Below are 17643 nucleotides of genomic sequence, written 5' to 3'. Positions count from 1 at the left end.
TGCACTAAAAGTGTGCATAACCTTTTTGATCTTAATGATTCATAGAGTCAGGTGGATTAATGAAGGAAGCATGTTGCTTCATTAGTAATAAACAGTGAGTTCTCTATTCTTAGGAGTCTTTAAATTTGTGAGCTACCCAGACTTGTTTGATTAAAACCATTGAAGGAATTAGTGCTAGTTTGTTTGGAAATCCTGTAGTGAAAATATGTGACTATTATGAAATGTATGTACTAATTTTTTTAAAAATGTTTATGACTGCAAGGTTACATCAGTTGTATTAATATGAGCCTCCTGGTGCTGAATGCTTGTAATCCACTGCTTTCCAATATAACCCACTTTATGTGAGAACCAGGTATATCAAGTGTCAAAGTTGTGTGAAAATGATGATATCTTTAAATAGTGGGTTAATTCAGAAACTCTACTGGAATATTTAACCCTTACAATGCAAGCATAGTTTAAGATTTTGAAGAAATATCTTACTGGATGATGTAAATGAGCCACAGTTTAGACCCAAACACTAAACTCATTGACTTTAGTATACAAACATACCATACAGAGCCGCTGTGCTTCATATTACAAAGAACTTTTTTTTTTTTTTTAAAACAAGTGCCTTACACTGAGAAGGAGTGTACTCTTGTTTTCTGTGCGAGCAAAATCCTTTTAAGCCACAAAATCAGAGATACTTTCGGTTTTATGCAAAGTGCAATTTATTCCACACAGATGCAGACACTGCAGCGATCTAAGGAAGATTGCAACTTACCAGCTAAGAGGATTTTGTCAACTTCTGAACAAAAAGGACTAGCTGTGCTGTGTGTATGCTTGTAAAGTTCCTTAAATGGGTGCATAGGATGGATTGTAATGAATCAGGGCATATATTTTACATTGATCCCACAGTGTCCCTGTGTTTTTTGATTATTGTTTTCATCTTTTACTAAGTTTGTGGCTCACAAATTGTGGTAGCAGGGAAGATATTACTATTAGTAGGTAGGAGCTCTGTAGACTCATTCATTAGATCATTACAATTTAGAGGTGTAGTGTATTTCAGTGATCTTACCCTTTCAACTTTCAATATAACAGAACAAGAAGGTATGATGCATAGTTGTGTCGTGCTAGAATAGTTGCTATAAATGTATGTCGACAGCCAAACTGACACAGCTTTCCTGCTACTTGCTGGCCAGCGCTATTGTCCCCAAGTTACTTTGGTCACTTGACTGATGTGGGAAGCACATGACACATGCAATATCTCCACACATCTCCTGGCTGATTTTCTTCAGAGTCTTGCAATGAGTTTGAAATATGCATGTGGAAGACAGCATGCCCAAGACGGCATGCCCCACACGTTCCAATGATTTGTTTGTCGTGGGGTGATTCCTGCAGAAAAGGGTTGACATTTCTACCATAGCCAATCCATCAAGACCAGTCCTGTGTTTGACATCATGGATTGACTTTGGTTTACCAAGAGGTTAGGTGTATTAGCCACCCTTTTTCATATTTCCAAATGTGTTTGAAAGTTCAAATATTGGTAGACAATGTAATTTTATACAAATTGTCTGTCCTTCATTTTTAGACATTTCCCTCCACCCCTTCATAAAAACAAAATGACTTGGGAGAAAAAAAACCCCTTTTGTCATTTGATTGAAATTGCAAGCTTTCAGCACATTGTTTTGTGTCATTTTGTGTTTTTCTCAAATATAAGCATGGATATTGAGCTGTAATAGATTGCTGTAAATATCTTTTCTTCATTATATTTTTGTTGCTGAAATGCACAAATTATGCAGATATTGTACTTCTTAATCTGCTTTGTATGGACATTATTCTTTAAGGCTCATTTTCATTCAATTCATCAGTCTGTGAGACAAGCTATTGTAAAAGTGTTAATTTTGCGCAAGTTGGTTTTTCATGCTTGACTGAGTAAGATAAATTTTGTGTGTGGATAGTCATAACATTTGAACATGCATTTGAAACAGGTTACTGCTGCCACAGTGGCTAAGGGTTTTGGCAGCACATAATTCAGTAACTGGTCTGCATTACGACAACCAAAATATGGCCTCTTGCTTAAGATCAAAGATTTGGCGTACTGTTTCACACAAAACAAGCAAAAATTTTTTTGCAGTCTAATTTTCACACCAGCGTCATGTTGTGCGAAATGCATGAAAATTTCCGTCCCGTGAAAATTTCTGCCTTGGCAGTACTGTGCTTATAGACAGAAAATTTCAGAACCTCTTCCTCTATTAAAAGTGGCATCCAGCAAACTCAATGGTATGATGCAGAGTCATAGTGTTGCTGGCTGTTGGTAGTCATACAGATTATATGCTCATATAGACATAGACAGAGGCAAGTTTATGGTTGCCACCTGCCTCAATTAAACCTGCCTCACTCCAGAGGCAGGGTAGGAAATTGAGGTCAAATGTATCGAGCTGATATATTACCAGTGAAGTAAAATGGGAATTATCTTGTTTACGACTATCTTCAAGTATCCATTCTTCTGAATGTAAATTTGTTACATTTGTAGTTTGTTTTTTCTTTTTTCTTTACTTTGTGCCCCTCCATTCATTTTGTTTATGTTTGTCCATCTTCCCCTGATAAAATCTCTTAAGATCAATTGCCATTGGAGACATACAGACATTTCTATATCTTTCTCTCTTTCCTCTTCTACTCCCCTTCTTCTCTGTCTGGGGATCCTGGGTTTTACATGCTGACATTTGCCTCTATTTGCATGTAGTGATTAATGCATTGCAAATTACTTGATGCAAATGTACAACATATAATTATTAATTATAATTAGAAATAAATTATAAGAAAATCAATCTATCAATATACAAAAAATATGAAGTCAAGGTGCACATTTTTAATTTTATGCCTATTTTCCTGTGTTATTTGCTCATTTCATCTCATTGTGTGGTGACTGAACTGACACTGCTTAACAGAAGAAATCATAATTTAGCAATATTTCCTTTTATCAGTAATGCTCGTGTTTACCCTGAATAGCATTACTTAATAATAATGATAATGATAATGTTTATATAGTGTGCTGTATGCTTCTGTTTCAATGCACTTTGCAATGATAAAAAAAACTGCACATAAATGCTAAACACTTCATTAACTTAAGTGGCACGCTTGATGTGAATGGGAAGTTTGCTGAAAGAAATGAAAATGGCTTCAATGCCATATATTTTGTACATGGGATATGGCATGAAAGTGAAAGCCAGTTAAGCAAGAATATTGGAATAATGGCAAGTGCTTCATATGTTACAAAATTAACCCATTGAGGACAAACTGATTTTGTTATAACACACATTTCCCATAGACACCTGCCTGAGTATATTCGGGTCTAGTCTTCAAAGGGTTAAGAAGAACTGTAAAGTTGATGATATATGAATGATGAAAGAAATGAATGCTAATATGAAGTCCATTTGTTAGACAAGGATTCTGTGCTGAGTATATAAGACCATGATAAATTGACAGACAATGTGTAAATGCATGATTTGTTGAATTAGAGATGAAGTTCAAATGGTGCTTTATAAGCTCTTTAGAAATTAAACATTTGATATTTTTCTCTTCAAACTAAGTATGGCACAAAACAAAAATGAAAAGGGACTTATCTAGTATCAGTTTATCAGTCAGCTGTACTTTTAGGTTAGATTCAGCCATTATTTTTTCTCCTTTTTTTTTCAAAGTGCAAACATTGAGTGAAGACCTAAAATATCTCTCTGTTGCACTGGAAAGCAACAAATGCATGACATCTTTGCTGTGGCCCATTTAGCATGATTCAACAATGCCCTCTGCCAGGCTAAAGCGCTTTCCTCATTTTTGATCATTTCTCCACTTTCCGCCCGCCTTTTCAGAAATGGGTTCGGCAATCATGGATGATTTGTAAGCAAATCACTGTCGGTCCACAATAGGCTGGGAGAGCACACGGAAGAACCCTATCAAAACCTCTCCGGAATATGTTGTCATGACAACCAATCAGACCCACATTAACAAGATTTATGACAGAATGGAGAGCATTTATAAACATATATACATATGAATATATCAAAGGACATGTTTCCTTTATTCTCTTTTTATCGCAGTGGGCATTCATATAAAATGGTCAGACCTCTGTGTCATTGTACTCCTGTTGCTTGTCTTCAAGTTAACAAGGAGCAAAACGTACACAACTTTTATAGTTTCTTTAGGGTGGGGTGTAAGGAGCAGAGCTGCAAATTTTCCCATTGGGGATATTGCAGTTAAGAGTTTGTGCAAGACACAACCAGTTCTGTAAGCAATGGGTAAAGGTATTGTAATCCGCAGGGTTCTTTAATAAGTGTGATGTAAGAAGGCAATGTATATCCATGATTTGTCTTTTATACATTGGCATGTGACTGGTTTTATTATAAGTCAGGGAAACTGTATTTCCTCACTACAATAACGAGGGAAATTTCACAGCACTCTACATTGATAGTACTATATTAAGTGTGAATTCAGGATTGATATGCAGAGAATGGACTCAAATGCAGATTGTTGCCAAAAGAAAATGCTGGTAAACTTAAGCAAATATTCTGTTAGTCACATATTTTAAAACATTCCAATGTCAGTAAGTGAAATAAGAGACGAACTGGTTAAAGACTGTAATGTTCTATCTATGATTCCACTCACCTGATTTGTGCACAAACTTTTGTCAATCTAACAGTCTATTAAAAGCCCAATTTGTTATGATAACTTTTGAACTTAAGATGTATAGTGTTCAGTGTGATCCATTGTATGTCTTCAAAAAACAAATATCAAGTCGATTCCTTAAAGAAAAAATCTTGGTATGGTTTTTTTAAGATAACGTAGAATATGATCGAGTCTTTGTGATAAAGATAGATTACCAATCATCATAAAGATGGACCAAAGAGGACTGTGTTTGGTTCCTACATGTATGAGTTGTTACTGTTTATTTTATATCAAACCTAGTTTTTGATTTAACATCCAATATTCCACTGACTAATCGAATTCTATTCAAAACATTTTGGTAGTTGACTTTTAATTTCAAATAATTTCAACCCATCCTGCAGGCATATTTTAATGCCATAATCACTCATATTTACCTTTAACAACACACAGACTGGAGGTGTAAAATCCTATCAAGAACTACTTATCAGGACTCTCTTTCCAAATATTAAAGGCTTGGCATATTTTTTTCTTCTAAACCTGCAGTTCAACATGTTCGAATGCTGGCAGTGTTTCTTGTCATAGTAAAATGACTCAATTACTGCGAAGATTGGTTAACATAGAAAATGAGTTATTAGAATACATAATCGATATCATTTTTTTCCGCTTATAACACTTAGCGACATTAGAATTTAGGAAGTCTGTGTGTCAAAGATTGTTGGTGCTTTTGCTTGAGATGATAGAGAAGTGCATGTGTTCATTTAGAGGTTCCTTTAAAATTCTGATCCGTAAATTCGCTAAGAGGCATGGCGATGAATAGATAGCCACTTGATCTAACAGTGACAGGCAAGAAAAATGCTGGTCATAAAATGCCGACTTTGCTCTATAAGTCTCTTTTTTAAAGCACGCTTTCTATCTCTCTCTCTTCCAATCTCTCTCTCTCCTTCTTTCCCTCTTGGCAGTATGCATGCAGTGAGGCTCTAAGTCACTAAGGGGAATATTTTGGGAGTCTAAGCTTTCTTTCATCCCAAAGTCACGCATCAGGAGATGAAGTAGATTTTGTGACCGTCTGGCGACACAATGCGTTCATTTTTTTTTTTTTAGAATCTGGAAGTCAGGCGTGCATGCTGTTTAGGATTCCTGTATGCATACTTTATTTTTTCCCCCATTCTCTTTTCTGAAGTCAAGCATATTTCCATGGTTTGTGATAATTCTGTCAAATTCTGTCAGTTGCGTTTCATGGGTTCTTGACCTTCAGATTTGAGTTCTTTAAATGTCAAAATTTGGGTCAGGTTGGACTGATTAACAATAATGGTTCTAATAAGCAAGGCTCTGTAGTTGAACTGAAATAATAGTCCATGATAGTGATTTTGCATGTTAGTCAGGGGACTTACTTCATTTTGAGCAAAGGAGACTGCATTAAGAAGGAGACCAATACAGTGTAATGTTATACTTAAAGGGAAATGAAAGCTGAATATGTGTCTTGAGTGAATGCAGAAAAAGAAATGAAAATAGAAAATTTCTCCAGATTTCATTTTTTAAAATTGAAAAGTATACATTCTCTTGACTTGTTACAGGCATTTGTTAAGGATAATATTTTCCCCTGATTTCTGAAAGGGATAAATTAAGCACTCTTTCATTGTGCTACAAAAGTGAAAATACCTTGAATTTTATTCTCTGAATTTATATCGAGTCACCACAAAGTCTTCTCAACTAGTGATGCAACTACCAAAACTTCCAAAATTCATAATATTTCAACAGATTGTCTGATTTTTCTCAAACTTTGCTGTTGTGTTCTTCTAATATTGCTGCATTCCCTCAATCCGCTTGTATATTTGGGTTTCATTTCCCTTTAACCTGTTGAGGACGAGTCCCGAGTATACTCGGGCAAGTGTCTATGGGAACAGCGTGTTGTATCAAAATCAGCCCGTCCTCAATGGGTTAATGATAATCATTAAAGAGATGAGGGGAAAATAGCCTAATCCATGAGTGAAGTGCTTATACTTTGCCAGAAGGAAGAATGAGATACCGGTCTCTCTTGTGTGAATCATTTGCTCTGAGTTGACTCTGGCAATATGGTTTTGACTGTGGCAGGCCGGAAATGCAGAATGCTCTGTAGTTGAGAGGAAAATTGAAGTATTCATAATCTCTAAAAGGTCAGCAATTTACTAATGTCTTACTTTTGGATGTGTTTCAATTAACACTCTGCATGTTTATGCACTCACAACCACATGCAAAAATGCTTAGATTAGCTCAGTAGAATTTCACATTACAGGTAATATTGCTGCTCTAGATTCTAATTAAGATGGTGTGCAGTGATTTGTCATTATATCCTGCCTGTAACTATTAACGCAACAAACAGAGATTTGCTGGCCTTCCAAGTGATATCTACTACAACTAGATTGATAGATTCACAGTGGACACATTGCTGTTTTTTATTTGTATTTGATGGCCCATTCCTTTGCTGTGAAAGAATAGATCTTCCACCTGTAATCTCCTTTTACCCTCCTGTAATCCACAGAAGTATAACTGAAAAGTTTCTTTCAGTTTTGTAACATTTTGCTGAAATTTTATCAAATAGTGGCATTTGGTATTTTTATTCTATTCCCACCCTGAGATTATATATGCTTGATGGAATTGAGAAGTGAAATATTCTAATCTTACAAGTCACCTGTATTGAAGTTTGTAAATACAGTGATGCTATTTTCTTTCTCCTTTATTCCCTCCTTCGATTCAGGAAATCATGTAAATATCTATGGCCTCCTTGTGTACAGATTAGCTTTTTAAGGTTAAGAGATTCCATATTATATGTGACTCTGTAGCAATAGGATGATAAGAATAAAATGAAACAAAAGATTAAAAAAAATCAAGCAATGTGAAGATAACCATATTTTCTAATTGACCCTTTGCAGCCTGCAACACAAGAGAATTGACCACTTTGCTGACCAGTAGCCAGTGCCGTGGTCAATAACTCTTTCGCTTTCATTGTGACATTTGGCCCAATGTGTGTTGTACTGTGCTCAAGACAAGCTGCGTACAGCTCAGAACATGTGACTACCAGGCATTGCTATCTATGTAAAACTAGGCCAGGCAAACAAATTGGGCATTGATTGTGAATCTGTTATTCTGATAAAAGCGGCTATGACCCAAATATAAGGAAGGATTTTCGTGCCCAGTAGACAACGCAATCTTGTGCAATTCAATCTTCATCAAATCACATATTCGGCAGTGAACGTGCTACTTGGATTTAAAAAGAGTGCAGTTACATTTGCTCTCTGTAAAGATGATATTTAGAGCGTTTCTGTAGCAACAGGAAATAATATCTTTGTTCTGGATATCCATTCAGGGAATATGAATATCACCCCCATTAATAGTTCTGGTTCAATGATGACAAAGTAAAATCTGCATTTGTATGTTTGCTCACATTTGTAAGATATCGGATGCATGGCAATGAATGATGGCTGTATCTCTCACTTTGTTTCATTTCTTTGTTGCAGTTATGATATCGTTGGGCAGTTTCAAGTATTACGCTTAATGGTGCTTGAACCATTAGCCTTCTAAGACAGCATGCATGTCTGAAGCATGTGTTCATTTGGTGTCAGACCTGATTGGTTATAGAAAAAGATAATAATTAAGCTTCTTTTGTACTTTGTGTTTTTTTCTCCAGAAAAATCGTGCTGGCATGGAGATGTTATTATCACATCGACCAATCACAGTACCTCCATCTCACCCTAAGACGTCACATCTACATCCAGGTATTATCTCTATAAGTAGCATTCTTTTCATCCAATTTCCAGCCTCATCACTGGTAATTACTCCCTGTCAGTTTGATATTGGCTCTTATGATACTCCTTTCATCGTAAGTCTTCCCCAATATACACCTCTTTTCAGCTCAGTTTTATTTTTGTCATGCAACTTGTTCAGCATAGCTACATGTAGAGTAAGTTGAAGCATGATCATGTAATACTTAACAAAGAACCAAAGTCATAGGCTGGCAGTAAGTATTATGTTTCATATAAAATCTGAAAAGTATTTTGATTGTTAAGTAGTCTTTTTCTGCATTTTATTTTGCTTTTGAGTTAAAAATTTGACTCAACTCTGTTTCAGTAAAGGTAGGCAACTTTTGTTTAGATGTCTGTAAATCAATGTCATACTAGAATAGCCTGAATGAGAGACAAAGATAGTGTGAAGAAAATGTACATAATATTGAGCTGCTGTGGTTCAGTGGATAAGGCATTGGATTCTCAATATCAAGGACCCTGGTTCAAGTCCAGTGGCAGCAGCAGTTGTGACCTTAGGCAAGGCTCTTAGTCCTTATTGCCTGATCCTTAACCCATTGAAAACTTGTCCCAAGCATACTTGGACAGGTGTCTATGGGAAATGCTTGATATAGCAAAATCAGCTCATCCTCAAAGGGTTAATTTGGATGGGACACACAGAGGTCTGTCTCCTGATAGCTTGCTTAGAGAGCCTTCAATTATTACTTCTTGAGTAGCCATGTCAAAAAATCCAAAACACATAAGAAATGACAAAACATATACTAAAAATAAGATGTTGAATGTATAAATTGCGGGTAACAAAATCTAAGCAGGTTTACAGTTCATTGATATTAACAAAGACATGTTCTTTAAAGCCAATTTGTTTGTGTAAAAGGACAGTAAGAAGTTATCTTGTTATCTGAAGGTGTTCTGAACTAAGAGAATATCTTTAGTGTATACTCCATGAAGCATGTTCTGAATGTCAGCCAAGAGAACTCCCACTAAGAAGTGTGATTTGATAATTAATGGAAGAGTGTCCCCTGATGAGATGATGTTAATAACAGGCATCTAAGGTACCCCCCCCCCACCAGACTTCAAAAGGGACTCCCAGCAGAATACATGATATGGATAAATCCACCCTACTGTGAGGAATGCAGGGTAATTGATGTTTTCTGAAGACGTTACCCAACAGGGAGGAGTATACGGGGTAATTGGTGGTGTAGGTTAGGTTGGATACAGACTTGTTCAGGTCAGATTAATGGACTGTTCTGTTTCTTCATTTTTTTTGTGTATCTTAAATTTGCCATGCTGTTGGCTGCAAGCAAAGATAATCCTACCTTGTTGTATGCTGAGATTTGATGAGAAAGAGAGTTGGTATTAGATGCAGATAGAAAATTGCAATTCATTGAAGGTCTGTGAATGGAACATGAAATTTCAGATCAAAATTAATGACACGCTAAACAGCATTGGAGAGAGGCTAAGTCTTCAGTGGCTGAAAAAGAGCCGACAGGACCTTATTACTTGTCACCAACAGTGAGGAATATCGGGAAGGGGAGGCAGACTGTTACATGCTGGGCAAAATGTCATCTCTATGGGTGAATAATCACCGTAAGATTGTTATTAAGATGGCAAGTAGGCCCTTACAGTATGAAAATTTCAGTTGACTTATTTACGATGCAGAAGTAACTCATGGGAAAGAGTTGACTTTTACACATACAAAGTTCAGGAGAAAATTTGCAGATAATTCCCACATTATCACACTCTATCCATGAGGGAAAATAGATGAATTGGTCACTTTTGTCACCTTCTATAGTCATGCATTTTGCAGACTCTAACTTAAATAATATGAAATGTCACAAATACAGACAGAAATTTACAAATGAACAAGATACAAGCATACAGCATGGAGGTAACTTTATATCTGGTTTTCAACATATAATTATGGTCATATATATATATCAATATATATATATATATATATTTTTTTTTTTTTTTTTTTTTTAAAATGTACAGAAGTATGCCAAATGGCAAGATTATTAACTCGTTGAGGACGAGTCCCGAGAATACTCTGGCAGGTGTCTATGGGAAATGTGTGTTATGGCAAAATCAGTCCATCCTCAATGGGTTAAGTGTTTAATGACTACAGATTGAAATCTGAGGAAGATCATTAATCATGGGTCTCCTCTGTACTTTCATTTTTTTAATGCCCTTCCATTGTGAAATTGAAACTTTCAAGAAATATGGTTTTTTTATTGGTATTGAAACAAAGAAAATGCCTGAGAAGTCCCTCCACTGATGAGCTGTTAAAATGATAGTATTCTATCACTTATTTTAATAATCTTTATTGGTCCATTGAGTTTTCAACCACAATCAAGGAACTAATCATCCACTGTCATGTTCATTAAGCAACTTAAGATGTAGTTTACCATAGGAAACTCCAATTACAGACTTTTTTTCCTATAGCAGTCAAACAAGTAAGCCTGAGAATTTTGTGGATTGATGATCCAAATAATGAAATCATTCAAATGTAAGATACAATAGTACTGACATCAGGAGGCAAAGATAGGACTGTATGAATGTGCACCACCAAATGTGAACATGGTGTTCTGTTCAGAGACAAGTGAACATGACTATGATACATTGAGGGTTAGCTCACTGAATATTTAGTTGTGTATACTTAGGACATTGTCTATGAGAAATGTCTGAAGTTGGATATATGTGACCCGCTACAACAAAATGATCCTAAAGTCGGGCGAGGTCAATTATTTGAAAATTGCATGATATAATCCCCTAATCTTTCTGCTTTAAATTGATATATAACACATTTTATAAAAATAATCGGCTGCGGAGATATCGATGTTTAAAAGAGAGCGTGTCGAGATGTCTGGAAAATCACTGTTTCGAGAAAAGCGTCCTAAAAGTCTTCCTTTCGACGCAATCGCGATCAAGGGACACGCAAGTCAGTTCTCACCTCTGGACAATAGAAGGTAAGCCCTAGCAACCCCCGAAGAGTTCATTCAAGCACATCAGCGTCGGTGGTCTCCTCACCAACCAATCAGTAACCAGGATGTGAGAAGCGGCTGAGCGTAGCGCACCCCGCCCGCACGCACCAGTCGACTGGGCAGTGTGCGAGCTTCACGCTTCGGTTAGCAGCAAGCAGCAAACTGACCAATGAGATCACTCTGGTCGTTGTTAGGGGCGGAACCTATCTGTGGCGCTCAATCCAAATTTTCGAACCAGTATCTGCTTCGTTGAAACGCCAAAAAACATGGCTCAGAAAAATGCTATTTTTTGGTCTTTCCTTTGATCATTTTGCTTCAAAATTTCGACAGATGATAGAAGACATGTTAGACTCCAATAATATATCAAAATCAGAAAATCGTAAGTTTTGACCAATTTTAATGCTCTGACTTCAAACTCGATTTTCACGGCTTCGACCGTGCGCGACTTTAGGACCTTTTTGTTGTAGCGGGTCACATATTGTAAAAGGTTAATTTTTTGGCGAGAAATTTTTGTGTTTTTTTTCATGACATGAAACTAATGCAAAATGAAAGTATGTGCATTTTTGTGAGTGTCGTTTGTAAAACTCTTACATTTATATTCCTTGGAATTAAAGACACAAACAGTCCATCTTACCTGTACCTCTTACCTTTTACATTTGGGGGAACATTGAAAAATACTCTCAAGAAAATATCTGCTCTTTAACAGTAATGGTATTATCTGCAAAGATTGAATTCTTCCTGGAGTGGAAGTGGTCACTGAACCTATCTGTCATAATGATATCAGCCATCATGCGTAATGCAATACTGTCAACTTCCCTAATAACCGCTTCCAATGAGTCTTGATTTGAGTGATGTTAATTGAATTTCCCAGATCGTATGCACAACCACTGGAATGAATTGATGTCTTGAGAGATGCAGGTAGCACCCTTTAATAAAAGAGCTGTTTCCCATCAGCGTAGACTTTATACAGGACTTAGACAGAATTATTGGTGATTAGTCTTTCTGCAGGCTGGCTAATAACAGTGTCATCTAATTGCTTATTGGATGTCATATGATATCCTCCTGTCTGTAATAGAGAAAGTGAGAAAGTGTGCTGAGAGATGAACAAATGTCTCCAATTTAGCCCATTGCATACATGAACCTGGTCAGTCTTATGTTAGGTCTTTAGGAATTTCAGAATATGATTCGGCACGCCGTACACCGGGGTACCGTTGTAACCCGGGGTACCGCGTTGTATTGCGCCATCTCATGCCCATTATTTATAATGCGTATCCGAATTCAGATGCGCCGATTCCAAATTCGGATACAGCAAAGTCGTCGCAATGAACTAGCACCATAGGTGTTTTTATGCCTCTGCCACGAAGTGGTGCCGGAGGCATTATGTTTTCGGGTTGTCCGTCCTTCCGTCCGTAATGAATTTTGTGGACAGCGTAACTAAAAAACTTTTTGAGGTATCCTAATGAAACTTGGCATGTATGTGTATTAGGGGGTGAAGTTGTGCCTATCAACTTTTGGGTGCACATGCTCAAGGTCAAAGGTCAAAAGGTCAAGGTCAAATACATAAAATTTCACTATTTCCACCATATCTATGCAATGCCTGAAGATATTTTCTTGAAACTTAGTATATGGGTCAGAATTTTGAACGATGTACAATTGAGCCAAAACAAGGCAAAATTTAAAAAGTAGGAAATTCTCCAAATTATTCATCTTACCTGAAAGAGTATAACTCAAGCTTTAATATGAACCCAATTATACTAGGATTTTCCCAGAGGAACAAGTTTTTATTCACCGCTGAAGTTTACCATGTCCAGAGCAGCGAACGTCCGTGAGGAATAGTACAGCACATACACTTGAATACCATTTAACATAGTTTGCAAAGATCTGATTCGGTTCAAAATCCTAACAAAATATCTTAAGGGACATGTGTACGTGCTTGCAGAATATTAAGCTTGTACTCTTAACCTGTACGTAATGGTAGACAACTGATGATTTAACTAAATTCGTCGTTTCTGTTGAAATATTGCTCTTCCGCTAAACACTTTCTCCACTTTACGCGCATTTTACAGAAACTCAATATTTTGACCTCTTATTTCACTATCCCATACTTCAATCCCCACTCCCAAATAATAACATACCTTTTTAAGATGTATCTGATCTATACAGTCTCTATAACCCAACGAACATAGCATAGTTTTCATCACGGAGGTTCGCATGTAGCTCACGGACGTTCGGAACAAACAAGATGCAGCTCTCTTGAGTTGGAAACGCATTCTACTCACAACAAACAGCAATTTCATGTCGAGAACAAACTCCTCTGCAAAATCCTGAACAGATATTACCAATTCTTTATTATATAAGCTTGTTTATCTTCTCATACTGAGGAATCAAAGGAAACAATTTTTTCCATCTCTCGTAAATGAACGTACAAACGTACATGTAATCTCAGTGACGTAGTCCATCCTTGAGAACGAATATATATCAAAATTTCGTTATCATGAAGTAAAGATTCAGGTCCTAAATTTGTTATCTAAAGTCTACAATGCAAAATTTGCCTATAACGAACATGGTCACAGCTAAAATTATGACAAATAATTAACAGAGAAAGACAACAGGAATGTGCTGCGTTATAGAAATACGAAGTTTAGCTGGGGAGGGCAAACGAATACGTTGGGAAGAAATCCCTCTATGTTTGCTCCTTGTGTTACATACAGTTACCGAGGAGAATTTGTATTATTATATTAGTCAGAAATGATAATAGGTTCGATACTGCGAAGTTTCGTCATAACAAGACACAATAAGTCCATATTACTTGGACGGATGTTTGTGACTTCGATATTATACAATATGGTTTGTTATAACAAACATTTTGTAGCGCGTCATTTCGGAGGCTCGTTATTCATACAGTTTGTCAATACGAAAATTGATAGAGTTCGTATAATTATGAAGCTTTTTTATTCGGTAAATGATAGGAATCTCCGAAGGTTAATCGAAAGGTTTATTAATGGGAACATGAAAAATCATGTTCGCTTATCCAAATGTGGAGGAACAAGTTAACAACTAAAATCCTCCAAATTTAAAAACCTCATAATAACCGTTTTCACCTAAACGAATATCAGGCCCTTTCCACTTTTAGAAGAACGGACCTAAAATAATGATCCTTAATATTTATTTTTCGGACTAACAAACCTTTGGACATCGGAGTAACGAATCTTAGGAAGAGCGAACGTATCAAAGTGCAACCTTAAACCTATTCTTAATCATTACTTTTTTTAACATGTGTTTTCAAAGTAAGCACAAAAGCACAAACAAATTGACGATCTCTCTGTCTCTTAAATGTAAAATGAAAAAAAAAATCTTGGAAAGAATTACAAATGAACATTGCTTTTCATTGATGAGTATAAAACAACACCATGTGATGATAAGCGGAGGATTTGTTTGTTTTCATCAGACAATAATTGTAAACTGCATTATTTTTGTTCGCTTGTGACGGTATTTCGATGAATAAAAAAACATAAACAAACAAACAAAAACTTCTCCAGAGGAATTTGGTACAACGGGAGTGCACTGGCAATTCTTTTCTCTGTGTGTTGGAGCTCGATCCCTTCTCTGTTTCTCAGTCATTTTTATTCAACTGCTTCCACATCCTTTTGAAACTTTTCCATTTTTTATTCAACACATGCCCATTACAGACTTCTTCCGTCATTATCCTGCATGTGATTACGTAGCACTTTTTGGATTTGTTTTGGTTTGTTTTGTTTTGTTTCTGTTTTCTGTTTGGTCGCAGCATGTCCAGGCTATTGAGGGAATGAGAGAAAAATCGTCATGAAGAGAAAAATAAGAATGAATTAAGGCATTTGATATCATGACAATTACAGCGAACGTCCGTTATGGAGGCCAAAACTGGATGTGTTCTGTTTGAGACGGCAGCTACCATACTCAAAAGATAAACACTTGGCGCACCTGTCACTAAAAAGTGGCACTGATCCTCTTTCTCCTACTATGTAATCCATTGACTTATTCTACCAACGAACATCCGTGACTAAAACGTTTTCCTGTTGTTATTACAAGTAAATTGAGTGCTGAACATTGTTCACTTTTGGGTATGAGCGGCTCGGTGATTTGGTAATATTTTCAACTAACATTAACTTTATGTGCAGTGATATATTTGTAATTATCAGCAATTTCCTTTCTCGGACAGAACGTCCGTGAGCAAAACTTTCAGAACCTGTAACAGTACAAATTGTCTCCAGGTCCTCATTAGAAAGAAATTTAAATGCACAGAAATTACAGATTACGCAAAATTCCATTTTCCTATAACTTTGTTTTCAGTGTTAAGCTGTTTTTGTATAATTAGGGGGAAAACAAGAGTAAAATTGTGAGTAAATTTTCAACTGTTTCTTCATCATGATCACATAACGCCTTAAAAATTCTGAAACTACTGCCCTAAACTCATTGTTTACTTTGTAAAACTTTATTTGTGGCTATTGGAGCTAAAAGTTTTAAAGAATACAGGACACTTTCGGGACAAGTTATCCCTATCGAAGGGATTGCATACGTCACGGACGTTCGCTGGAATTGTCACGGACGTTCGTTCTACTGATAGGGTCATGTTCCCGGACGGATAACTAATCGGCAGAGAGTACCTAGCCTTCCTAACTCTTTCAAAAATTTGAAAAGGTATTGTCAATGCAAATTATAAGAAATTTGATATCCTTACAACATATGTATTGCTCAGAGGGGGATCAGGAGGTGAATTTTCAGAGAAAATATTAATTATTTGTTTGGTTTTCGGTGAATTGCATGGTCCAAAAACTGCGGACAAGCCTCAGTCCGCTCCAAAAATAACATACAGCTCCTCGGCTAGAGAGCCAAAGGTAAAATGCACCTTCGTCATCAAAGCAAGATGGTGTCCCACTCGAAAACGTTTTAATCATCACGGACGTTCTTTTTTTCTCGGAGGTTCGTCTAAAAATATAATTTCGGTTCCTATTTGACAAAGGATGGACAGAAACTCAAAACAAACATATTATCGTGTGGCTAGATCTTAGTTGATTACGACTCAGAACAATATCACCAATAGCGTTTAATGGGATACGATCTATAGTAGAAAACAGCGGAAGCACGTCCGTGACGAAAACTGAGTATAATTTTGCATAAAAGAATATTACGTCCCATGTACAGCCAGCAGACGTACAATTTTTGCAGGATATGTTCATTAGGTGGAACACCAAATTTTCGTATACATTACAGTTGGGACAACAAAGTAGAATTTGCAGCAGCGATAGAAATAAAAGCACCACGGACGTTCGTCTGTTTAGGACTTTGATATTTCAATTGTTCTCTGTGATTACATACGTGCTCATAAAGTTCTTATAATTTTGTGGTTCATACTCATGATATGTCAGATCCAGAACATGGTCAGATATTAGATGCCACGTACGCTTAAAAATGCTCATCATTAGTTTGAAAAACAAAAATTATTGTGAAAATAGCGTTTTTACCGTATTTCTACGCTTTAAGTCCTTGTGAAATGAAAAATATCAGGCAAAAGTTAACCAAACCATATATTTCCTGAAAGGAAATTTACCAATCTTTGAGATGACATGAAAAAATCTGGTTTCTTAGATCATCCTGGCGTGTTCTAAGGGAAAGAATGTCATAAGGTGCGAAAATTGGCAATTGTACATCGTTCAAAATTCTCACCCATATACATGTAGTACCCAATTACGATTCTCTGGTGAAAGTTTGGGGTCATGAGGTCAAAGGTCAAAGGTCAAAAGGTCAAGTAAAAATATTAAAACTTCACTTTTTTCTCCGTATCTTGGAAATTGTTCAAGGTATCTTCATGGAACACAGTATATATACATGTACTGACTGACAGTGATTATCTAGAGAATTTAGGGTTCATGGGTCAAAGGTCAAAAGATCAAAGATCAAGGGAAAGTGCTGAACTAACTTTTTCCTCCATATCTCAGAAGTGGCTCAAGTTATCCTGAAACTTACTACATATTTATGCATGTTGTGCCTGACAGTGATTATCCTATGAATTTTAGGGTCAAAGGCCAGATGAAAATGGTAACAATGAACTTTTCAATACAGATATTGCACTTTTTCTTTATACCTTGAAAATTACTCAATGCATAAACTTATGAATGGGTCAAAGTCAAGTTAAAGTCCTTAAATCCCCAAATACGTGCTCTCCTATTCATCCAATTAAACCTAGGTCAAGGAAGGTGAACATTCAACAC

The 17643-nt window shown here is 36.4% G+C and overlaps 1 protein-coding gene across 1 annotated transcript in view; it reads left to right on the top strand.

Annotated features, from left to right (window-relative positions):
• LOC139729288 (rap guanine nucleotide exchange factor 4-like) overlaps positions 1–17643 on the top strand; it is a 143867-nt gene that overhangs the window by 68939 nt on the left and 57285 nt on the right. The window contains exon 5 of the mRNA XM_071640215.1: positions 8303–8390. Within this exon, the coding sequence (XP_071496316.1) occupies positions 8303–8390 (88 nt within the window). The remainder of the gene's footprint in view (positions 1–8302; positions 8391–17643) is intronic.

The sequence above is a fragment of the Diadema antillarum genome, unplaced genomic scaffold (assembly GCF_040938485.1).
Source record: "Diadema antillarum isolate AM-2024a unplaced genomic scaffold, OU_Dant_1.0 seq00000233_RagTag, whole genome shotgun sequence".
NCBI classification, from domain to species: domain Eukaryota; kingdom Metazoa; phylum Echinodermata; class Echinoidea; order Diadematoida; family Diadematidae; genus Diadema; species Diadema antillarum.
This window is presented reverse-complemented; position numbering and strand designations above follow the sequence as displayed.